Source organism: Hylobates moloch, unplaced genomic scaffold, assembly GCF_009828535.3.
Source record: "Hylobates moloch isolate HMO894 unplaced genomic scaffold, HMol_V3 SCAFFOLD_4, whole genome shotgun sequence".
Lineage (NCBI taxonomy): Eukaryota > Metazoa > Chordata > Mammalia > Primates > Hylobatidae > Hylobates > Hylobates moloch.
In genome coordinates this window covers 47,464,798-47,490,254 of record NW_026652279.1, presented here as the reverse complement: position 1 = coordinate 47,490,254, position 25,457 = coordinate 47,464,798, and the positions used below count along the sequence as shown (strand labels likewise).

Sequence of the window (25,457 nt, the reverse complement as noted above, 5' to 3'; positions counted from 1 at the left end):
CCTCTCAAAACTATTGACCTGCTCATCCCAAACCATGTATATGTTGATGGATGGATGTGTGTTTTTTTTGTGGATATATGGATTTATACCGTGCACAGAGTGATACAAGCAGTGTTCCATGCCCACCTGCAAAGATTGGAGGGTATAACACTGTAGTCATTCAGCCCAGGTCCCTCTTAGGAAATTAACCTTTCAATTTAAAGCTCTCTTTCCTTGCCTCTCCCTCTTTCCAAACTCTTCCTCAATTCCCAGGTCTTTGTTCTGAAAAGACAATCTGGTTAGAAAAGTTGCCCTCCACTCATAATTCACTGGGAAATGGAAACTGCATAAACAGTGACAGACAGACACTGGAAACACCACTTGAATGAATGAATGAATGAATGGATATGTATGTGTGTGTGCATGTATTTTAGGTCTAAATATACAGTGTGTGTGTGTGTGTGTGTGTGTGTGTGTGTGTACACAGTAGCAATTGCAAAAAAGGGACCATATTCCTTTCCATACTAAGATACAATGTGATAAGAAACATTTCTGTGCAGGGAAAAAGGTTTCTTCGAATCTTATCACAACACTGCGGCGGGAAAATCAGGAAATGGGTTCACCTTTCAGCAGTCACCACAGTAAACTTCATTGAGGACATACATGCCCAGATATCTCTTCTGTGCACATGTATATGTTAACAGCTAGCCATTCAGCCAACAGGTAACAGAAAGACAGCAGATAGCAAACACATCAATAAGGTGCTCAAAGAAAAAAGTGGCACCCACTTCTCAAATGGATGGCCACGTTAAGGTGCTTCAAAAAAGTTTTTTTTTTTTTTTTTTTTTTTTTTCAGTTTTTATTTCAAACATTAAGAGAGTACTGATTTTCACATGGTAGTTCTGAGTCAGGCCAAGGGTTTTGAGGTTTCTGACGTCTTTCACTGAAAAGGGCTTTCACTGTAGTAGTTTTGTTCAGTTTGTTGTGGGTCACTTGAGTTTAAAAATGTTTTTCATAGCCAGAAACTGAAATCAAATCAATATGACTAAAAGAAATAACTGATGAAATGATATAGAACATTACTGCATTCGCATCGGATCAAGATGGTTTCGCCCATTTTTCCTTTTTCACTAACACTGTTCCTTTTTTTCCTTGTTACAATCCATTCTTTATGAACATACAGAAATGACCAAAGTCACTGCAAGTAGCTGTTTTTATTTTTTGTGATCTGTTGCAAGAGTCCAACCTTGTTTCCTCTGCTGCTGTTTGTGTAGCATCTGGTTCTGTAATGAGCATCTGGATTTGTAATGAGCATCTGATTTTGTTATGTGCATGTGTGTATATATGCACATATACACACCTATACATGTATAATATATACACTATATATATGTGGATACATATAGGAAGTGTGTATACATTTATACATAATATAGTGTATATGGTTTCAACTGGAGATAAACTGAACTGGGTTCAGACACTAGCACATGCTTAACTTTCCCCTGCTCCCTCTGTATATTTTAAACAGTCTGGAGCTTTAATTTATTTTTTAAAGTGCATTTTCAATGCAGAAAAACTGTAATCCACTGATTCCTTGGAAAACATTTTTGATGAGAAAAATCTGACAGTTCTCAGCCCCAAGCAAGAGAAACCTGGGTTTGGTCAAGCTGGGGGCTGACGTGGCAGTGCCAGGCTTGTGCCTGAGTGATTAATGGACATTCTGGACTCCGGGCACCTTAGCAGCAGCAGCAGCACCTTTATGAGAAGGTAGAGATAGAAAAGGAAGAAGGAAGGAAAGCTCAGATGAAGAAGAATGAAGTATTGTGTTTACGTATCAAAATTGCTAACTTTGACTATAATGGACTTGTGCAGTTCCTGTTGGCCTTGGCTAAGAGATGCCATCTAGTCCCTTCTCCACCAACTGACACCAAACTCCCCATGGGCCCTGCATGCTCAAACATCACCCATATGTCCCCACGCCTAAGGCTGACTTCTGTGTCAGCTTCTTGTGGGTATGTGAGTGCCAGCATCAAGTAGGAATAAGGCACCAGAGAAATCAAAATGTTACAAAAAGATGCAAACCCCATTTCAAAGAGCCTCTCCCATTGCTCCATTAAAATATTGCATGTGATACCATTCGTTTGTGTGTACCTAAAGTGTGTCAAATACAGTCTCTGAAAGGAACGCGAGGCCCTTCAGCACCAGAGATCTTCAGGAATGCACCTTTTTTCTAAACACACCCACACCCCCCCAACCCCCCATGCCCACCCCACACCAAAAGCAAAAGCACCAAATTGGGAGAACAAGGCTGCTTGCCATTGCTCACCTCATTTTTGAAAAAATCAAAGAAGTCTATGAAATAGAATGTTCAGGAAATGCTCTGAAATCAAATGGATTTAGGCTGTCATGTACATGGTTACTCAATGCTTTAAATGTCCAAAGAGTGTCATGAAGGGGTTGAAATGTTTGTGTTCAATGTTTAGGGGGAATGTGCTAAACAAAAGTTACTTCTCAAACGATGCCCAAATCTTCCACTAACACTTCAACCTCCCCTATCATTTTTTTTAAAAATTGTAAAGAGGAGGAGGTTCATCTAACTATAAAAGGAAAAGATGAAGGCACATGATATTATTCGGTCCCACGATCCTTAAGAAAAATGGTATTTTGCAAGTTTGTGTGTGTGTGTGCTCGCATACATGAAATGCGAGTCCAAGGGGCCACTGGGGCAGTAGTCCAAGGGAAGCTGGAAAATGGGAACAAGAGAGAGTTTTTAGACAGAAGAAAGGAGAAAGGAAGAAATAGAGGCCTCTCTTCAGCTTTCTGTCATTGACAGTCTCAAGATTCGGCTGCTTTAGAGTCCAGAAAGGAGTTTGTTTGTCTTGGTCTAGAAAGTGCCCCAGTTAAATATCTCCAGTTCATCATGGTACAGCTTTTGGTGTTTCCCTTTTCCCTTCCCTCCAGCCAAATGATTTTTTAAAAAAAATCACAGTTTTTAAAAATTATTTTTTCAATGTTGAAAAAATATGGAAAAGCTATTGAACAGCCTTAGGGCACTGCCTCTCCATCTTCACAGTGAGCAGATGGATGGACAATCCACAGAGTCAAAGAGGAGGTGGGCAAGATCCCTTGTGCTCAGTGGTCCCTTGCCCCACCTTCCTGAGGGCTGGGGGGCCTTCACACCACCCACAGCCATTTCCCTCCTTTGGGTCCCTGCCCCGCTGCTCCCATCCATGGAATGTGGGCTGCTGAGAAAGGCAGAGCCATGCTAGAGAACGATGATAACAGTAACAGGAGGGTCTCAGAAGCAGAGGGTGAAGGAGACGGGAGACGTGCTCTCCTCTGGCAGTGTTAGCAGTGTGCTCTCTTGGCAGCCTCATTTCAGGATGGGAAAGTGTGGTTGCCCACTGAGAGGGTGAAGTCCCACTCACATTTTACTTCGTGAGACCTCAACTCTCAGGCTCACCACCTTTATGCCTCTCTTTGCATCAGGTTGGCCCACAGTCCCTAAGAAGGCAATGATTTGAGATAGAGAGGGCAGAGCCCGGCTGTGTCATACAAAAAAGGGCAACGCACAGCAGGATTTCAGAAACAAATTTAACTTTGGTTTTCCAACTTTTTCAAACCATAAAAATTAAAGCAGGGCTTCGGTGGCTTTGCTCATCTGACAGCTGTTATATTTTTCTCATTTGGCAAGGCTAAGGCGGGGGGTAGGGGGAAGAGAAAAGGGGTTTCCCATAATTGGTTGAAGACACAGGGTGGTAAAATGCTTCCACACTTAAACTCACAGTCCAGTGTTTTTGACATTTCATAAATAGTTTTTTTCTCTAAAAAAGAATAAAACAAGAACAATCCCTTTACTTACTCATCTGAAACAAAATAAACAGCAGTGGGTACAAACTTCTTCTTGTAACAATTACAAAAACAACAATATAATCCCAACTTTTAACACGCATCTTGAATCAGTTATTTTTTTTTAACCTCAAAACTGCAGCATATCCTTAAGGGCAAACTTTTCGATTAGTTTTTTTCTTTTTTTTTTTTTAAATAATGTCTTCACCAAAAAAACAGTCTTGTACCAATAAAATGCATTCAAAAATAGAAAATATTACACAACAAAAATATGTATCCTTCCTTTCCAAAAAAGATTCTTCACAAAAAAATGTAGAAAAAATTCCAACAATTTTTTTCCTCTCCTAAACATTAACTTTCAGTCTAGGGCACAATTATTTATTGATTTAAATGTCTGTTTTTGCATAAAACATGGAAGATGCAAAACATTTACTGTATTAGGATTGTGAAGTTACATCCACTCCCACCCCTGCTCTAAAACAAAACAAAACCAGAAAAAAAACCAGCAAACATTAAACAAATGATAGAGTCAGTTGGCTAGGAAAAATACCGCTGTTCTTCCCTTTACTGTGCATTTGTATGGGTAAACGGGCCAGTTTGGTATTGGGGAATGTTGAAGAAGGGAGATCAGGTTTCAAGATTGAATTCAAGAGCTTCTTTAGCATATGCTGATACCAATGAGTCACTGACAGTCCCCAGGTTTTACAACTATCCATTGCAAATCCTCATGAGAAGAGAAACACATGAAGTAGCACATGGGAAGTCAGAGGACTGAAGCGTGTCCATGTGTGTACTGTACACATACATCTTGACAAACCACTTTCTCAAGCATATACATATATATATATATATAGTGTGTATATATATACACACACACACACACACACACACAAATTTGTTACATAGCAAATTTGTTTTTAAATATTTTTTCTCAAAAGGGAGCTCAAGCATAAGTTAAAAGGTAATGTGGAAATCCAGTGGTATGAGGAAGGCTGGGGTTATTTCCTCCATACTTTCTTCCACATTTAACATGTTTGGGCATTAATTGCAATAATGACAAGATCTCTGCTCTCAGAGGAATGCTCTGTTTTCTCTACCCTCATTGAACTACCAGGTTCCTTTTATATTTTCAGCGTTGTAGTTTAAACTATGTATTTTTCTTACTTGATGATATTAATCTTTCATGTGGGATGTAGTTTGCATGTGTATTCAGTACGAATATATTTTTTTCATAGCTTTTTTCCCCTGTTGCCTATTTGCTGGTTTTTTCCCTCATGGTTTTGCTTTGTTTTGTTTCTGATTTTTTAAACAGTGAAATGTGTCCAATTTTATTTCCAGTGCATTAAACAAATTTTAAATTAAAAGAAGAAATAAACGTTTCCCCCCATCTTTCTAAAGGAAATGACTAACAAAAGTACAATACAATAGAATCAGGCATTGCCAAGAATAGCATGATGTGCAACCTCAATTACATCAAAGAAAACAAATGGACAAACAAGAATTATAGAACATAAGCATGAAGGAGCCAAGACTACATAATTCCAACTATGGTATGATTGGCAAGCACTGGTTAAAAAACAGGTAAGGCTACTCTTAGATTTCTAACTCAACATAGTTAACCACTGCTCTTCTGTCTTTTCCTTCAACTTTTAATCTTTTACTCCCTAGTTCTTTATATCTTTAAAATGAACAAATTTGTTTTTATATTTTTGGTCTACAGTAGAATTACATATTAATAATATAATAAAAAGATATTTCATTAACAGGTTGGTACTGCATCCATGTGGGGACAATAGAAAAAAAGTACTCAAATAGACATAGCAAATGGACTCTATTCTTATAAAAATAACCACAAATATAAAGAAATTATAATCAGGGCAACAGATTAAAATGAAAAGGGGTATAGAAAGATATATTTTAGATGATATAAACTCCTGACAAGCTATGCCCTAGAATTGCAGCCTCCAAACCTTGCCCATGATTTCCACCTTTCCATAGCCTCACTTCAAGTTCAAATGGAAATGGAAACAAAATAAAGTGAACAGGTGGTTGAGCCAGCCAAAGCCTCCAAGTTATGTTAGGTGGACAGTAAGACCAGGTGGACAGCATTTGAGAAACTGGCTGGACACAGGGGAGCTGCTACTGGTATTTGTATTTAATTTGGAGGAATTTCCAGCCCACTGATAAAGAGAGAAATCAAGGAACCAAATGACTTTTCTAGTAACATATAATATATGAGATGAAATATAATTCTGTTAGAGAGGACATGGTGGTGAGATGGGAAAGAAAAGAGAAGAGAAACAGGCAGACTTCGGGCACCATCTCCCTTTGTTTTCTACAATGCATTGGTTTCCTTCTGTTGTGGAGCATTCTTTAGGATTAGCTACAGACCCCAATGTCCTCTGAGTAAATATATGTCAGCTCAGCTCCTGACATGATATCCATGCTTATTGGCCTCCTGGAGGGCTGGGTGGTTCTGGAGGGTCCCTCCCCTGCTACCACTGCTCACTGGTCCTTGCCTTCAATAAAGCAGAGAAGGTGTGCAAAGTTTCAACGGCAGGGGCTCTTTACATTCACTATACCTAACTGATGACTAATTCACACAGATGGTTCCATATGGAAACAAAAAATAAAGAAAAAGAACTGGTAAGAGTTGAACTCAGTAGCCAACTAGTGTGAAGTTTTCTTCCAGGAAAAAAAAAAAAAAAGAAGAAAAAGAAATGGTATCTGTCAGAAAATACTGCTTTTGGTTTCTTTTAACTTTGAGCTGTCCTTGGTTTTTCTCTCAGTCAGTTGCTCCAGTTTAAAGGAGAGTTTAGAATCTAGTGCAAATATCATCAAATCACAGCATTCCAGAGCAATATCCTGTCCCTTCATCCTAAGTGGATACTATCCCTTCAAACCTCCTCAGAAGACTGGAGGCAATGGTCCAGAAAAGCGTAACTGAATAGATTATTAATCTAGTACTCACTACGACAAGAAAGGCACTATCACAACAGATCAGCCTCCAAGCATTTTCCTTGCCATGGGCATGGGCGTTTCAACCACTCCAGCAATCACAACAAAATCCACACTGTAGCTTTTTCAATACTTGAATTCATTGGCCAGTTGTCTGACTCTCCCACCGGTCACTGCTGTTGGCTCTGGCCATACAGAACCCTGATCTGCACTGTGTACATGCTGCCCTGTGTTTCCTCAGTGACCTTTGTTTGGTTCTAAATGATTTAGCTCACTCTCTTCCATGGAAGTTTCTTTCTCTCCATCAGTCTCCAGGTCATGACTCTATTAAAGATCATTTACAGTGTCAAGTAGTGTTGTTGTTTTTTTTCTATTTTTTAAACCTCTGATCAAATCCAATGTCATAAAGATAGTTCAGTACGTCCTCTGATGACAAAGTCTCCTGTAAATACCATTGTTAACGGAAGGAAAACCAAAGTGTGATCCCTTGACCACCAAAGCATATCCCTTGAGCCTGTTGTAGTACTTTTTTTTCTGGGAGAGAGGAAATTGGGCTCTGAAGATTAAAATCTTTGGTGACAGAACTGGAGTGGATATGCAAATTTCAAGGAAGAAGTTTCCCAAAGCCTCAAGAGAAGTATCCTAGGACAGTTAATGTGAATATATTTTAAAAAGTCAATCATTTCTTTCTATAGCTTTGGTTTGGTGCAGTCAATGTCCTCTTAGTGATTACCCAATACCTATTTCTAAGTACCTGTTAAAAGCTCTGGATTTAATTTCTTATTTAAAACAGAGATAATGCTTTGAGTGCTTAAGGAATTTCTTATGCTAGTTTGGATGGCTCTAAATGGAGTTTTTCTGACTAACAAGGCTGACAACTTTCTGAACAATATTTAAACTTGGAATAGTAGACTTGGACGGATAGTAAAGAAGAGAGAGAAAAAGACAGGTTATCAATGTTGTAATCTTAGGAAATAGGCCTCAATTGAGAGTTTTCCAAATTGATGCCCCACATGTGATAGTGTTCAGAGAAATTCAACATTAGCCATTTATATGGGTTGTGATCCTTTCCTACTGTGCCAGAACCTTCAAAACTGTCACTTTGGATTCTGGAAGAGTCCTTCAGCATCTTTACTCTTGTGTTATTATTTCCCACACAATCTATTGCTTATCCTGTGATGAAAGATTCTTTTATTAACAGTTAATAAACAGCTGTCAAACTCTGATTACTTCTAAGATTAAAAAAGATAACAAAAATAAATTTAACAAAGAAAAGTTAGGAAAAAAACCAATTTCAAAACTAAACTTTTAGGCACTATTAAGGTCTTCTGCTTAGTAAGCATAGTCTATGATGGAGCAGCTCGTATGTTCTAATCCATCCTCCAATGTCCAAGTTGGCCTAGCTTGTTTTGAAATAAACCTTTCATTTCACTGGTTTTCAGTGTTTATTGCACTGTTCCCTATCTGTCATCTTAAAGGACTTTACCACATGCATGGCCTTCCTCTTTGGTTAGCCTGATCTAGGTTTCACCCAGGGATGGAGAAGCATAATCAGGCTGAAAGGGTAATTCCAATATGGACAAGGCTATGTGTTTTTGAAAGGAGCACATCCTACTGCCCTCTGCCACACTAAAATGTGCACAAGCAAGGGGCTTTGTGGAGTAGGCCAAGACAAAGACTCCTACATCATATCAGTTGGCTTCTTCACTATTAAAACTCTTACTGAGAGCTCAGTCGGAAACAAGATTGGGTAAACTTTTTCTTAAATGTTCTTAATTTGCTGTACTAACTCAGCTTCTTTACAATAAGAAACCAGATCCTATCAGCATGGCAGTTCCTAGGCCTGATCAAGAGTTGACAGAGATTCCACAGATTCTCACCAACCCTGCTAAGATCAAGCATGATGAAAATAACTGCATTTTAGTGATGCTCCTACTTCCATAACTTGCCTTTTTCTTTCCCATGCATAACACACTCTCTCCCAGCCCAAGTAAGTACATTTCAGTAGTGCAATGCAGTGCAGTCATATTTAGTGCAAAAAAAGCCCTATTATAACCCAAAGCTCAACTCTAAACAGCTCTTACAAAGGTTACCAGTGCTACAAAAGTGGGAAATTCAGTCTATCTCACACTTAGGTGAGTCATCTCTTTTGTTGCTCCTGTTTGTTTCAGCTCAAAGTAGAGAAACTAGCATGCACCTATGTATTTTCAGTAAAACATTAAGCCAATAGGCAGAAAATAAAAGGAAGTAGTCTAGTTAAAATGAAGGTTATTATTTATAAGAGGAAAACAGCCATTTAATGTAAAGGTCAGTAGTGGTTTTTACTTAATAGTTTTCATCATGTCAGATGGCTCTGATGCTAAGGGGAATAGGTTCAGAAAAAGATAAAGCTTTCCTGTTTCTTGAAACATGGTCCTAAATTTAACAGTGCTGGGCTTTTATTTTTGAATAGTGCAATCAGCTATTCCTCAAGGGCTACAGGCAGCAGCCACCTTACATAACATAAATAGGTACACTAGGAGCACTCACTTTTCTACATTGATCACTTTTTCCCTCACCTCATTAGTCTCCTATTCTCTTTTTTTTCTGACTACACATAAATACAGATATACATACACATACACAGAAATTCTCAAGGCCCCTCTCAGAATGATCAATTGAAAATTGGTACAAATAGCTCAGTGACACACTCACACAGAAGTACAATTATTAAATATAAAAGTGAATTATTACAGCAAAATTAAGAGTCTGCATTGTACCTCTTCTTGTGTTATTTCATAAGAAGAAAAAACATTCATAGTAGGATTTCTTAAGGAGCTTACTTCTTTCTTAAGATTAGCCTAGAATTAGTTTGGGATGTGGCAATATTGAGTGATTCTGGAAAAATGATTTGTATTTGATCATCATCAGGAATCTGTCTCTTCAGACGTACCCTCCAAAGGTACGTCTGCTTGTCTGTTCATACCCACACATGCATGCTGTAAGTCTCAAGAGAATCAAAGTGTAGTTTAAAATAGATTGTGGGAACAAAGGAATTAAGCATAGTGGGGTCAGCACACTCAAATTACCTTAAAATATCAAGTTACCATAGATTTTCTCTATCATATCAGCTTCTCATCTTTGTTTGCCATGATGAAGATTACTAAGACACCCTGCTTTCATCTACTCTGAAAACCATAATTCTTTCAACAATAGTGCAGGAACAATTTTAATTAGATATATGCAAATTACCCTTAATTTATATCTCAATAGGCTCCTCAGGAAAACTGAGGTTCAAATCAGTGGGCCTAAAGAAGAAGTTTAGCAGCTGAAAATACCTTTGAGAATTTTCTCCTACAAATCTACAGCTGGTTCCAAATTAAAGTTTGTCCCAAGGAGAGCAAGAGCAGAGTAACTAGCCTTTGTTTTCAAAGATTCCCCTAGTTGTGAACATGCATAAAGCACTTTGAACTACAGGAAAATCTTATCTCAAATTTGAACTATTATTTTATTTTCAGTGATCTCTCTGTACACTCCTCTTGTGCCCGGACAGCACATTAGGTACACAAGTCAGGAGTTTCTACAATTTCTCTAGATGTGTTTGGCAGCATGAAGAGAAATCTTTAATCACAAAGAAGTATAGTTACCTTACTAATTCTTTGAATTGTAATAATGAGAGACAGGCAAGAACGACAAGGGGTGAGTAGTGCTAACTTTCTCTGGTAACCTTGACAACTGGCTTTAGGAATCCAGACCTGTATCAAATTTGGTCCCATCACATTGTCCTGTTCCCTCTCTTTGTTTTTCTCTGTTCACTTAATTGAAATTGCAATTATTTTAAAGATTGAGCCAAGAATGTCAATCACAGCACAAAAGACAGGTTACAAAAACGTTGTCAGGCTATCTGTTAACTGAGTTGAGTTGAAAACAGTATGCTTTCAAATGAAGTACTACAATTTCCTTTTTTAAAAAAATAGTTTCTAATTTGTTTTTTCCTTCTTTTGTGGTGGAGGGGTATAGACGGGTGAAGTACTGGCAATGCAGTGCCAATCTTCCTCTGTTACTGTTCCCTCTAGTGCCTGGGGTTGGGGCAGGTGCAGGGGTGTGGGGAAGGAGAGAGAAGCAATGGGGAAACAGATGTTTCTCTACTTAAGACTTCATGAACACATACAGTCTTGAAATGGCTATAAAAGCAACAACTACAATGACAAAAATCAACAGATCAATTGATTTTGGCATTTTAGCAGCACCCCTTCCTTTTCTTTCCTGGGTATCTTGCAGTAGATATTAATTAGAAATACCCAAAGAATTTAATTAAACTAATTTATTTCCAGCCTTATTCCAAAAAGGATTTGAGGAGGCAATAAGGGTTTGTGGTACAAAATGCATGGTCTTCGTCTGCAATCAATAAAAAAAAAAATCTATTCTTTGGCCCCAGACCTGTTAGTTTAGGTAAATAGGGTTTCTTTCTCAAGGAACAGGTTTTTGTTTTAACTATTCTATCCTCAAAGCAAAGAGAGAATTTCTCTCTTAAAAGCTCATGAGTGCTATTTGAAATGGAAGATCAGATTTTTGTGGAGGAAAAATTCCTTCATGGTAGGATGGAAGGCTTTTCTTTCTAAGGGGAAAATAATACAGTAAAGGGTGAGCAGTTATTGACTGTCCACGCACAGTATCAAATTAAGAAATAAAAATCCTTTACTATCTTGAGAAGAAAGAGAGAAAGGGAAACAAATAAATCAACAAACAAACCTCACTAAAATACACATTCCTCCAGTTTCAGATTTCTAAAAAGTAATAATTATGCTTAAATCAAGGTTTGTAGATAGCAAACAACTGTTTGAATGTGTGAAAGTATTATCCCTTTGCTCTACCATGTTTCACTTTCTTTGAAGGAATTGCATCTATGCACACTTATCCTGAAGTCCAGTGCAGAAAATAAACTTGTTTGCTACCAGCCTCAATCTCAGAACATTTCCTAAGCTATATTTGTAAATTCTAGAGCTACATATCTGTAAAATAAGATGCAGACTTTCTGAAATGCATTGTGTGTGTGTGTGTGTGTGTGTTGCAGAGGGAGAGGGGAGCGAAGCAAGCTTTTCATGGAGAAAAGAAGAAAAAAAAATCTTCCTATCCTCACAAATATATACTATAGTGTTTCTGTCTATTATTTTGATGCATTAGTTACTGTTAGGGCTATTGATGCTCCTGACAGGTGTCAGCTTGGAAAGACAAGAAGCTCATAAGCAATAATAAATTCACACCTTGGAGTCTCTAGAATATCAAACAGGATTTAGACATTAATCTGAGACTAACACAGAGGTTGTGGTGAGAAATTCTGGGTCTTGTTGTTGGAATACTTCTTGGGGAACTAGAAAGAACAGCGTCAAGAAGGCATCCCAGATTGAGGACCAAGTAAGATCTATCAGAACCAGAGCCTCTCCTCCTCCATATTATACTTTAAATGATAGCATTTCAGGATTTAAAAGAGTCTTTCTTCCTTTGGAAGCCAGTGCCTAAGGAGAGGATTACTTTAGATAAAGAGTACTTTAAGAAAAAAAAAATACCAGGAGTTAGAATGGACAAAGAAAAAGAAGGATATAGGATTGATTGGGAGAACATTCCAAGTGAAGATCACAGTCCTAAGCAATGTAAATATTGCCTTTAAGAGATGTTGTTTTCCTACTGGATGCATGCCTCATAAAGGCTTTCAAAACTGCTATCTATTTCATTGTTCTCTGTGGTGTGAGTTGATGTTATAAACTGGTTTGATTAAAAGCTAGGTCAAGTCTCAAGTCAAATAAAAATACATTTCTGATATTAAATGTTGATTGTTTTTGTCAAAGGGTAAAGCAAGAACTGAAAGCATACCGCCTATGCACTCAAAACCACATAGTACTCTAAATGTCACAGGACTTGTCTTCATTAAAGCTGAGAGGCGATGTGGTATCATGGCAAGAATATTGGACCAGAAGTCAGGAAAGACTGTGTTACAAAGTTGTTGTGAATGTGACATTATAAGCATCCTGAAAGGGATACACCCAGAATGGTATCAGTCAGTCTTTTGGGCAATGCTCTGGTGACCAGACAGCGTAATCCATTGCAGTGAGATCTAACATGACAACCAAATTATATGGGGAGTATTTAGGTGCTGGGGAGTGCACTGCATGGCTCTTTAGGTATCTATTTAGCTCTGTTATTATTTTGTTTAAGTATATATTAAGTTTATGTTTAGGCAATCTCTGGTGGCAAAAACAGACACTTTCAAAACTTTATGGATCTTTTCATCCATTACTAAGTTACTGCTCAAAGTTCTAAACCAATCAATGATTTTTTTTTCCAAAAGACAATAAATAAAAAAATTCTTCCTAATTTTTCCTACAATGTGTTCAAGTGGATGTGGCTTTTCTTGTTTGAGAAGAGCTCACTAAGCCTTGAACAGTTATCAAAATTATTTTGAAATATTACTCTTTTCTTTAGGTTCCTATAATGTAAAGTCTGATAAACAAGTAATTTGACTAGTGGAAACCGTCAACATTAATGATTTTTTTTTTCTCCATCAAAAGTGGTTTACTCATATCAAGAACCTGAACACTGTGGTATTTAAAAAAAAACAGAAAATATTTTTCTTTTCATCTTTGGCCAAATGTGAAGGTAAGGGGAATTAATGACCTCAGCTAGTACAGTTGACATTTAAAACTGTGACTCAGGTCCTCCCACTCTCAAAAGAATATTGATAACTTTTAAACTCTGAAGCTAAAATGAAGACATGCTTCACTCTGCCTACGAGTCTCAAGTTTATGAACTCACTCACTTTAGTGTTCTTTCATTAAATAAAGCTTAAAGAAGGATGTTCAGAGTGGGGTGGAGAAAGGGAAGAGAAACGAACAGTTAGGGGTCACAATTATTAGAGTTTTGGGGGCAGTAATGAAGACGAACAGGTAATTTGAAGTAGTCTTCAAGAGAAACAAGAAATAAAGGGAAAGGGTTAGGAAAACGAAAAAGGGAAATAATGAAGTTGATATAATTTGGATATTACGTGATCATTAGAGAAGAAACAGCCTCACTAACAGTCAATTCACAATTATGTCTAGTAGAAATATATCTGCTGGAACACTTTGGAGAACAGATTGGTAATTTTGCCATTACACTAGACATTAGCCCTTTCAAAGCAGACTAAGAGTACGCAGTTCCTTAGTGAATACAAGGCTTCACAACTGGAGAGCATCGCAGGGAGCTTGGCTAAGGTGAAAAGGGACTTGCTGGAGAGGCACAGCAGAATGGGATGGGATTAGAAAGCAACAATCTATTAGGAAAGATGAAAGGAAGGAATTCCCCAGTGTTCAAGCTGAGAAGTCTTCATATTGGACCAGTGTGAGTGTGAGGAGGTCTTTTATACTGAGGTTTTAAAAAGCTGACTTCATTTTGTCCTGAATGTAGAAGTGAAGAAGGACACTAGTTTCAGGCACCCAGGATGGTGGAAAAGTTTATTCAACTGAGGCTTTCCATGCGTTGGGTTGAATAGCTGAGGGAAGCTGAAGAAACTCTTTTATCTGAAAATATGATCTGAAAATATTTATTGTATAGGAAGACGGGATGCCTGATTTCTGAAGTTTCCTTGATGGCCCAACTAAAGAAGAAAGGCACCAAATCCTCACTTTAACAGGTAAATGGAGATCCTGAGGGCTGGATACCCAAGAGCCACCATTTTATGGATCCCTCAGATTTAAAAATGTCTCAGATAGATATTTCCAAATTCTATTTCTATTAGCCTCTGTGGATAAAGAGTTCCTGAAACTCTGGTTTTAGTTTTTTTGAAAAAAAACTCCCAGGAAAATGAACACTATATTGCCAAGCTGCCTCCAGGGAAAGGTTGAAGACTAGTTAAAATAATTCTAAGCGTATTGAAAAAAGAAAGTAGTAAAGAACCAGTATTAAAATGAATGTTTGAGAATACAGTGGGGACAACTAGGTAATTCACTGTCTTACGCTTTTCAGAAGACTGGCCCTTTGAAACGCAGCCTGTTATTGTTGGTCAGATCACGTGGCACTTAAGTAGCCCCTTGGTCATATTTTTAAAAGCAAATATAGACAGTGACAGTCCTACAGGGAGAGATCACAGATACATTCATATGCACCTCTTTTGTTCTTCAGATATTGAATGGGTCAGCTAAACAAGATCACTTTGAATATGAACCTCTTTGTATTAGTCACACCAACAAAAACGTTTCAAAAAAAGTTTTCACTTTCCTACATTTGCTAAATCTGAGCTTTAAAAAATTCTAAAATCCTCTAAAGACAATACTGAAGCTGATAATATAAAAAGCAAATTAGAGCAGTAATGATTATTACTAAATGCACCAGATTAACTGCAGCAGGTTGGTGATGGGTGATATATGCAAAGACATAATATTTCAATCAACTCATGATCATAGGCAGATTCAAAAGTTAAAATGAATATAATGTAATATATATTTCAATATAGAGTTGTTATATATAATGTGTATGTCCTAGGTTTCAGAAATACTGCAATGTAGTGTATTGTACTTAAGTAAGCATACCTAAATAGTAACTCATATTCTTTCACAAAGTCACTAGTACTGTTAATTAAAAGAAAAAAAAACCGAAACAACTAATTGTTTTTCCAGCAAAAAGAAATACCTATGGTTACAGTCACAGACTTCTTTTGGATATAGAAAAACAATATACATTTTAAAAAGTAATAACGACAAAAAAGTTGCAACTGTAAGTAGCCTTACTTAACAGGGGAAGGGGAAAAGTCACCAGAATAGAAGAGGAAAGAAAATGTCCTCTGACTTCTGTAAAGCAGAAATAATCTACAAGTCATAAAAAAAACCATCTAGTAAAAGAAGGGCATGGGAGTGAGAAAAGTGAATCCTGAATTCCAGGCCACCACGCCTTCAGAGTCCATTCATTCAGTACATTATACTAGAGTGGCATTCTACTTCAATGTTTGAGATGGGCAAGAGCAATCAATTCCTAGAGATTACCAAAAAATATTCCCCCCAGTAGTCTATTGGTTTGCTAGACATGGTAAACAACCCACCCCTGGAAAGACTTTGGCAAAGGCCACATTGGTTTCAGGAGACACAGTTTGTGAATTATGATGATATCTTGTGAGTACAGGCAGAATTAGGAAGCTTTAGTTTGAGAATAAAATTTACGTGTGTGTGTATGTGTGTGTGTGTGTGCACACTGCATTGCATAGAGGAAAGGAATGAAGACCTTTGAGCTATGGAATGGCTCAGGCCAAAGTTTGTGTGGGCTTTGCCTGTCTGGCGTTGGTCCCCACCCCCACTGCCCCACCTCCAGGAGACCTGGGGAGATGCCCTGGACTGCTGCTCCCTCTTGTCTGCTCACCAGTTGAAGACTTCTGTTATACCTTATTATGCAGGAAAACAGCCTGTCCCTGTGGGTTTGCTGTGGATTCAACAAGCTGCATTTGTTTCTCCCAATTCTGAAACATTACAAAAAGCAACAGAGTGGGCAGGTGACTGCTTCCTGGGAAGGGAGCCACAAGTCTTAAACACAATGGTGGGAAGAGGCAACTGTATCTATGCAGGAGGACCTCTGCCTGTATGTGCTTCATTTGGGGGGCACACACACTTCCAGATGACAATAAGTATATACAGAAACACACACATGCACACACGTCAATAAATCCAATAGAACTGTAGAGTTTGTTAAATGCACTCTACTCCACATAAGCATATTCAAGTTTCTCATGAAAGGGATACATAGAAATTACTGATGGTTGGGCTCCTTCAGAATGCCCTAAAGTCTCATCACAGATATTGATGCGCCCAACTAAGGCAACAAAGCATAAGCAGATATGTGAGATATGTCAGACCTTCGACTCCTAACCAGAAGTTCAAAAATGTATCTTGTTGTCACTGGGCAATATGAATGTGAAACAGTTTTGTGCTGAGGGAAGCTCACACTGTGTGTGCACATGTATAAATAATGTATACTCATTTATAGACATTTTGGACAGCAGTGGTGACATACCGGATGGGTTAAGACTCTTTCATTACTAGAATCTACATATAAATTGCAATGATTTTGCTGGGTAATAACAACTGTTGCAATACTAGTAGAAACAGATGCCCCCAAGGTTTTTTTTTTTTTTTTTTCTCTCTTGGATGTATCAAAATCTCATTGAGGCATTCTAAACCAAAGAAACCTCTGAATTTGAAAGAGGGTTAGTAGGGACTTTTATACCCTCACTGGGCATCCCAGAAGCCTGGACTCTCAGGACTGTGGCTAGATTTTGCCTGTGATCTGTAGATTATGCTCTTGCACCAGAGACTTGAAAGTTATGAGTCTGCATTCAAACAAAGAACCACCAGATAAAAGAGATGTTCTCTAAAACTGAGGAAAAAAAAGTTTAGAGATATACACTCTATAGAGAAAGAAAGCTTTTTGCTGGGATTGTTCTCCTTATTAAGGAAATGTTTGAAACTAGTACTCCCAGGCACCTGTGATTGCATTTTATAGGGTTCTATTTAGTAATATGATGTCTATTTTACATTCAGCCCCAACCTACATCACTGAAATAGAATAGGAAATAGCAGCCGCTATCTGAGAGTAGCCAGTTCTAGAAAAGTTTGGTGCCTCCCCAAGAAGTCACTATTTCCATAGTCCTCAATCACGAATAGGGCTTATTTTTGTGATAATGTAACTATTAAACAGCAAGAAATGCCTATAACTTCAGAGCCTTCTCATTTCTATATCTTTTATCCTCTTCCCAGGGCTTTCTGATTTAAGGCAACAATGCTATACTATAAGTAGCCTTTTGTGAAAATACCTTAATTGAGGTCACTTAAGATTAGATTTCAGTCTGAAAGTCTACAGTTTATGGAGCAAAAGGTGGAGCCTAAAGAAACCACTGGAATGGCAGGTGTTTTAGTCAGTGGTGTGGAAAGACGATGTTTCTTGTTTCAACCCAGGGCATTTTTACCCATCATGCAGTGAGGAGAAAATACATAGTTCTGAAAAAGAACCCACACCATGTAGCCCTAATTTGCTACCTCTTCACTCTAAAAAGGATGGAAACAAGCCCTACTATTCCGTAACCATTCCCGGGGATCTGCTAAGGTACATTGCTGATGGCTATAGACTCAGTGTTCAAGGAGAAAAAAAAATCTTCAGAGACTTAGAAAAGTCTTTGGAATATTTTGGTCAGGCTAATCGTCTTGATACTCAGTGCTAGAAATGATGCTTTGGATTAGTAGTTTCCACATTCTGAATTTACAGGAACACTGAGTCACCACAGCCTTTTTTCTTGTAAAGGTTTAAGTGATAGCAGAAATAGCAACTCTACACAGAAAGCCCTTGGGACTATGAAAATACTCTCTCTCAAGAGCAAGGGCTCTTCCATGCCCCTTTTCTGCCTCTATATGTAGCCTGAGCACCAGGGTAGAGGTTGCTTTTGAAAGTTTGCCCCATGTAATCTATTTCCTGGGTACCTAAGAGAACAGCCGTTTTCTTCATGAAAACACAAAGAGGGGAAAGAGGCTGCTGCTGTTCCAGTGGGAAGTTATGTCTAGCCCCAGAAGGCCTGGTGGCTGGGTCAGCTCAAGCACTCTCTTCATGCACTGCAGGCTCAGGAGGCATTGGGTTGCTTTGCTTTTTCTATGGAATTAGGGAGCCTATTGAAATTCTAGTGCACCCTTCCTTTTGTTTGTCACCAAGTCACATGGTTCTGTCTTCAGTATCCTATTTTTCTTTTTTTTTAATTTCTTTTTCTGAGGAACAAAATTGGCCATTTAAATAAAGTTCTTTTCTAGTGAGTAAAGAGGTTTCTCAGAGCCAGAAATCACTGAAAAGAGAGTCTGTCGACCCTACCGATGGAAAAGCCCAGAGATTTCTCTAACCACTTCTTGCCAAACTTCCTAGTTTTGTGATTGGATGTTTCTTGGTTTAGCATTGTTTGGTGCTGAATCCATTTTGCAATTCTTTTGTTCTCTGCCCTAGAGCTTCCATTACCCTGGACTTCAACTCATTACCAAATTAAAGAATTCTTTTAGAAGATTTCTTTTAAGAGTCAGGTCACAACAGAAAGGGCACCCTCCTGTTCTCCTGAATCTCAAGGGTATCTCAGGTTGTGTCTGCTCTTACATTGTACCTTCCTTTTGTTCCCTTTTGATGCAGCAGCACACTGGCTATAGCAGAGGCAGACCTGATTTGACTATCTGATACCTTTTCCGCAAAATCATATATCCCCTGCTCCCAGCCCCAACTAATCAAATAACATCTTCTAGAACAACAGAGGAAAGCTCCAGAATGGGTGTATATCCTGTGACTCCTGGCCAGATCTACCTGGCTCCCTGTTTTCCTAGGGGTCACAGGTGTTGGGAGCATTGTGGAGGAGCCCCAACAAGGAAGTGACATAAGGCTTTATTAGGTTTTCTCAGGAATCGAAGGGGTTTTATAAGGGGCATACCTCATTTTTGACTTCTGTGCTGAGAGAAAACATTGAGTTTTGGGGGCAGGCAGAGCACAGACAGCTGGTGTGCTTGTGTGAGGGAAGTACACATAGCTCAAGGCTTTAGGACTGAATGTGAAACAAACATACCTGGAGGAAAACTTTTCTCTTTTCATTATCAGAATTCACAAATTCTTACTGTTCATGGGTTGAAAAAGAGTATTTTGGGAACTTATTGAATATTTTGGTGATACAAAATAAAACCCTTATGACTCTTAAACACAGCAAACCCAAGTCTTTCTAAAGCCAAGAGCTACTATGATCTCTAAGATGACTAGGAATGAACTGCAGCTAGAATATGAGCAGGAAATTATCCAGCACACTTAATCATGGGACAAATAGATCCAAAGCATTAGGAATTTGAGAAGAGAACAGTCTATAAAACTGTTATTAGGAGCTAAAGTTTACCTCTCAATTAAGATACAGGAAACCATTTTGATACAGAGATTTTCATTTCAGATTTTTTTTTCTTTGCTTAGCTTGTTCCTCAGTTTTTCACCTTGTGTAGAGTTGTATCAGATCCATGTGTTCCAATTATTTTCTTTTTTAGGATTATATTTCACACATTTGGGGGCCTTTTTTGTACAAATATTGGCATTTAATAAGGAAAAATTGCCCACGATGCTGAGATAATACCAATGCTTTTAGTGTCAGAAAATATTATTTTTTTATAAACCATGTCTAAATATCTTGAGATAAAAATTCCCCTTTGACTTTTTTCCCTTTCCCTTGTTTGGCAAATTCCATTTTAAAATTATAAACTGCTAAAAAATGTCCTTTCCATACTATTTCTCTCTTCCTTGTACTCATCCGAAGAAGTCTTAAATCTGAAACATTTGCCTTTATCTTATCTATCTGTTTCCTGGCTACTAGAAAGAAATTTTTTTAGCACTCATATCACCCTACCATGAAGGTCTAAATGTAAGATGACTGTAGGACTTGAAACAAAAAAAAATTAAAAAGATCCACACTCATTCTCTGATTTTGAAGCAAATGTCTTTCCCTATTTCTAAAGATATTTGTGATTGTTTAACTTAAAAGTGAGAATTGACAATCTAAAAGCATCTCTATCCTTTTGAAACAGGTCCAGATTGGTTTATTTCCTAAAATGTGGGTCAGTTTGGAAAGTGGCCATTTGATGGGCCAGGAACATAGCAATAAACAACTACCTCTTTGCTCCTCCAGATTAGATCTCCCACTCCGATCCAGCTTCTTCCTCTTTCCACAAAATAATTTGTCAACTATTTTAGAATGTGACATGTTTGGGAAGGATAAACATACAGTAGGAATATGTCTACTGCTGTGCAAACCTGGCTGGTCTATTTTGTCATGGACTACAATGATTATATCACCTCATTAAGAATTCTTTAGGGATCCTCCACCTCCTCCCCCCTCCCTTTTTTTAAGAGACACTTCCTTTACAGGGAAAGGATGATAGACTCCTCAGGGTTTCAAGTCACCTGCAGCTTTTTCTCTACATGTTCTACCAAAAGAAAAGGTGAATTCTAACCCAATTGCTTAGCATTTTACATGGCAAATCAGCATTAAGGCAAATGGGTCTCTCTCAGATTTGAGAAACAGAAAGCTACATGTGGCCCATAATGGCACCTAAGATCAACTTTTCAGGAGGTATTAGTGAAAATTCTTCCTACTTTGCTAAATTTGAACAAAGACACTTTCAAATCTACTGTGAAACAGTTAAAAATATTTTAAAGTGGCTTTTGGCCTTTCTTTCATTTGTAACATGTATTGAGTGATTTCATGTCATTGTCTTCCAGCTTTAAGAGTTTTTTTCTTAAGGTCAATCTTCTCTTCTCATTTTATGGGTGGAATCACTTGTTTTCCAAAATATCAAAACAATTCCATGACATAGTTAATTAACTAACGCTCCCTCTATTGGTGGTAAGTGGAAATACTAGTCTTACAACACTGCTATTTTAAAAAACAAAATTAGCAATAGAAAAATGAACTTACATAATATCTCGGAAGCTGTTCCTCACTAACTGTTAAAACCGGTCAGTTTTGGACACACAGCTCTTGGTAGGACTCCTCTTAGAAATCACAATAGGTTTTACTCAATAGTCAGTTAACCACCCAAGTTTACATTAAAACTTCTAGCAAAATATCCACTGAATTAAGCACTGTGAGACCAAATCAAACTCACAAACACTTCAGTTACACTAACCTTACAAAGCATCACAAAGAACTTGTGAAAAAGATCCAAGTTAACCAAATGTCTAAAATATATGAATAAAATCAATTTAGTCATTACAGAGTTGTTTGTGTTGGAAGATTTTCCCTCGTTTGCTGCACAGTTTTTGTAAATAAAATGCTGACAGGAAAATTAGAAGGAAAATTAAATTAAAATGTAATGTAATTTTGAAACTAAAATACTCTCTCCTTTCTTCTTTTTAAAACTGTAGTTTGGTGTTTTGCTTTGTTTAAAGATTTGCTTTCCCCTAAGTATGTTAAAATATGCCCAGCAATGAAATCACTTTGGGAGTTTCAGCTAGGTTTAAGAATTCCTATATTTGAGCTGGAATCCCTTCAGGACACTGTCTACAATGGAAATGTCTGTATTATAATACCTTGATCAGGACCGAGGAGAGAAATCCCTACTAGGAAGAGAGAGTGGCATCTGGTATGATGCAATAGATTGGTGGTCTTTTGAATGGTGGCTGTTGGCATCTGGGAATTTTTTTGTTAATTTCCCTAAAAGCTTTCCAAGAAGCAAGGGTTAATTCATCATCTAAAGAATGATCATCTTATTTAGCCCTCTTAACCATGGTGGAAACAGTCAGAAGGTGATATTTGAAAGGAAAAAAGTAATTTTGGCATCAATGCATCTTGATCTGTAACAGGCTTCTCATAATGATGCTGTTTGTTGGGAAGGGTGAGGAGCTATGGCAGAGTTTTGTGAACTCCTCTTCCTGGCTGATCACAAAAGAAAAGACCCCATTTATCAAGACTTCTAGACTACTAGTGTTTCACCAAGAAAAAAAGTAAAGTCAATAGAAATTCTAGAATTGTAAGATCTCAATGAAATTTTGGAGAAGCAAGCAATCTCTTTCTGAAAGATAAAGTCTCTTCATGAAAAAGAACAGAATTCTAGATGAATCAGTTGAAAAAATTATTCAGTGGGGCAACTTAAGCTTGCTAAAGTCAAGGAACTACATATCAAAATACAAAGCAGCAATTCAAATTACAGCAGGGATGGGCTGGCCACAGAGGCCCTCATCAACCCAGGCAATACTTAAAATAATAAAAATTAAGAAAAATTAAAAAAAATATGAAGAAAATATCCTTCCTCTCTTTCAAATATAACTTTAGTTGCCTTTTATTCTTTCTATCTGGAAGCAGTATCGCTAACCTTAACAGTCTTGACTTACCAAAAAATATATATATGTGTGTGAAATAAAATAAAAGAGAAGGAATTGGTGGCAGTGTATGCAAAACCAAAATGAAAAAAATTACTTTTAACAATTTCACTTTTTTTGTTTTTTTTTACACAAATACTGTTGTAAATATATTAAAAAAATCAGCATTCTATCTGGTAAACGTCACTTTTGCCCCTCTATAAAATTTTGAATTAAAAAAGCCTCAAGAACTTTTTATTGTTCCCCCCACCCTCCATTTCTCTTTCTTTTTCTCTTCCACAAGAATATATCCTGACACTTTTTTTTTTTTTTTGCAAAGATTGTTGGAAATAATCCTTCTCTTGCACCTAGAAACATAGGTGCAAATTTCTGATATCTTTGTTTTATCTGCATTCCTGCCTTTCATGAAAGTCCCTCTTGATTGTGCTGAGGCTGTGGCTCAGCGAAGACACTGAATAAATACGATAGCCACTGTTGCTTGTTGCTTGTCCAAGTCTTCCTGGCTTCTGCTGCAAGAGGGGGATATGGAGAAGGTGGGCCAGGGTGTGTGGACCCGGGCAGAATCTGGGGAAGAAGCCTGCCATTCGTCTTTCTTTCCCACACCACCGAACCCACTGCCCTTCCCACCCCCACAGCCCTTTTATGAAATCAGACAACGTGGTAGGTGTAAAACAGCAGGGCCTTTCCTCTGGGTTTTCAACCAGAAGTGATATTCCACAGTTTTAACTGGTTACTGTGAAGTCCAAGCGGCCAGAATTGTGAAAATGTCCACTGAAACACTGCAAGCGGTGTACTTAAAGACAGTAGGCCTTTTAGATTTTGTTATATATTTTTTTGTAGTGCTCTTCACAAGTGGAATTTTTTTTTTTTTTTTTTACTTTTTTTTTAAAAGATTTTTTTTGTAAAGAAGGGTTGTATTTAGAGGCCAGTAGCTAGAGATCCAACCAGTGGACCTCTTGAAGCACTACCAGGCCTTAAGGCCACCATCCGAGGGAGACTGGGAAAACTATTATTCACCCAAGCCTCCGGAAATGTAATGTACCAGCAGGCAAAAAACAGTTCTTCATGTAGTACAAAATGAAACGAAACAAAAACAAAAACAGAAAGTAAAAATGAAACCAAAACATTTCTTAAATTCTAGTGCCATAGCTTTTTTGTTTGTCTGTTTTTTGTTGTTGTTTTGTTTTGTTCATAAGAAAGAGAGAAAGATACTACTTATCCGTCAGACACATGCATCCTCATGTGGTCGTTGAACTGCTCGATTTGGTCAAACTTTGCTGGGCAGACGGAGCAGACGTAAGTGGTCCCCTCCGTGCAGGCCACCACGCCTGTGGGGCCAGCGCGGGCACCTGGGGGTGTGCCTGCAGGGGGGGTCCCATTGCTGGCACTGTGCAGGGCCACGTGTCGCTCCAGGAGGGTCTTGTGAGAGAACTTCTTTTTGCAGATGTAGCACTCGTAGGACTTCTCTCCCCGGTGGAGGCGCATGTGCACGTTGAGGGAGCTCTTCTGGGTGAAGCGCTTGTTGCAGATACTACACTGGTATGCCCTCACTCCTGTGTGTGTCACCATGTGCTTGATAAGGTAATCCTTTAAGGAGAAGGAGCGCCAACAGATGCTGCATTGGTGGGGCTTCTCACCTGTTGATGTAGGAAGAGACAGCAAGCAGGACAGAGCGAGACATAGCAAGGGATGGAGAATGAAGGACAGAAAAACAAGACAACAAAAAAGAAAAACAAAACAATTAAAAAATAAAATCTGATTGCTTAATGGATCATCCTTGATTGGAAAAATCCAGGCCCTCCTAGCCTCTCATGTGCAGAGAAATTTTGCTTTATGGTGACGCCAGGACAGTTTTGTTTTCCATTTCCCTATGCCATAAAATGGCTTTCTTGGAAAGCTACCAGATATTCCCCACTAAAAGTCTTCAAGGTCACTCCGTGGAAAAGGGAGGGCTACTTTTGAAGGGGGTCACTTTCAGTGTCCTGATAAGGGGATTTAGTGTTTCCCATTAACATTATCAAACAAATAGAAGAAATAAGAGAGAAGAAAGACCTTTGGAGACATGGGGTGCTCTAGAATCCTTGAGAACTAAGGATATTGGTCACTATAGCTTGGTTCCTTGGGGAAAGTCCCCACTTCTAGTAGTCTAAGAAATACACCTATGTGTTGATTGTGAGTTTGGAAAATATTTGCCAACATAGGAATACATTATTTTGAAGAGCTATACTTTCAAGTTTATCTACTTTAGACAGAAATCTTTCTAAAATGTAACTTAAGGGTTAATTGCCTATTCTCTATTGACTGTACTGAGCTGCGGATTGGCCTCATCGGGTGTAGAGGCTGAGTAGGCAGTGGGCAACATGATGATATCAGACTCAAACGGTCCTATTCAAATCTGGGCACCAACACACTCCACTCCACTCTGACAAATCACCAAATGCCTCTGAGGTATATAGTCCTACTTACCTCATTGTGCTGGTGTTGATATAAAATACATATGAAATCACTTCACAGACCACCAAGAACAGTGTGGGAATACATGCATGGTATTCTTATTACAAGGATACCTCCCACCCCCATTAAATGATTCCATATGCTTTTTGAACTCTTGGGTCAATTTTTAAAATAGTTTTCCTACGTCCTCCTTTGCTCTCAGCCTGTTGGCAGAAACCCTTGTTTCTCCTCAGTTTACTGCTTTGCTTTGGCTTAGAAACCAAATGATCAAGTTTGTTACAAACAGTAAGGTAAGTAATAATACTCAGTCACTGAATGACCACATGAGGTATTCTTAAAGTCCATGGGTCCGT

The 25,457-nt window shown here is 38.2% G+C and overlaps 1 protein-coding gene across 11 annotated transcripts in view; it reads right to left on the bottom strand.

The window, feature by feature from the left end:
• Positions 1-796: 796 nt before the first annotated feature.
• ZBTB20 (zinc finger and BTB domain containing 20) overlaps positions 797-25,457 on the bottom strand; it is a 787,576-nt gene continuing 762,915 nt past the window's right edge. For all 11 annotated transcript variants that reach the window (XM_058437478.1, XM_058437477.1, XM_058437476.1 and 8 more), the window contains one exon: positions 797-24,287. In XM_058437478.1, coding sequence (XP_058293461.1) covers positions 23,866-24,287 — 422 coding nt within the window. In that variant the 3' untranslated portion in view covers positions 797-23,865. The remainder of the gene's footprint in view (positions 24,288-25,457) is intronic.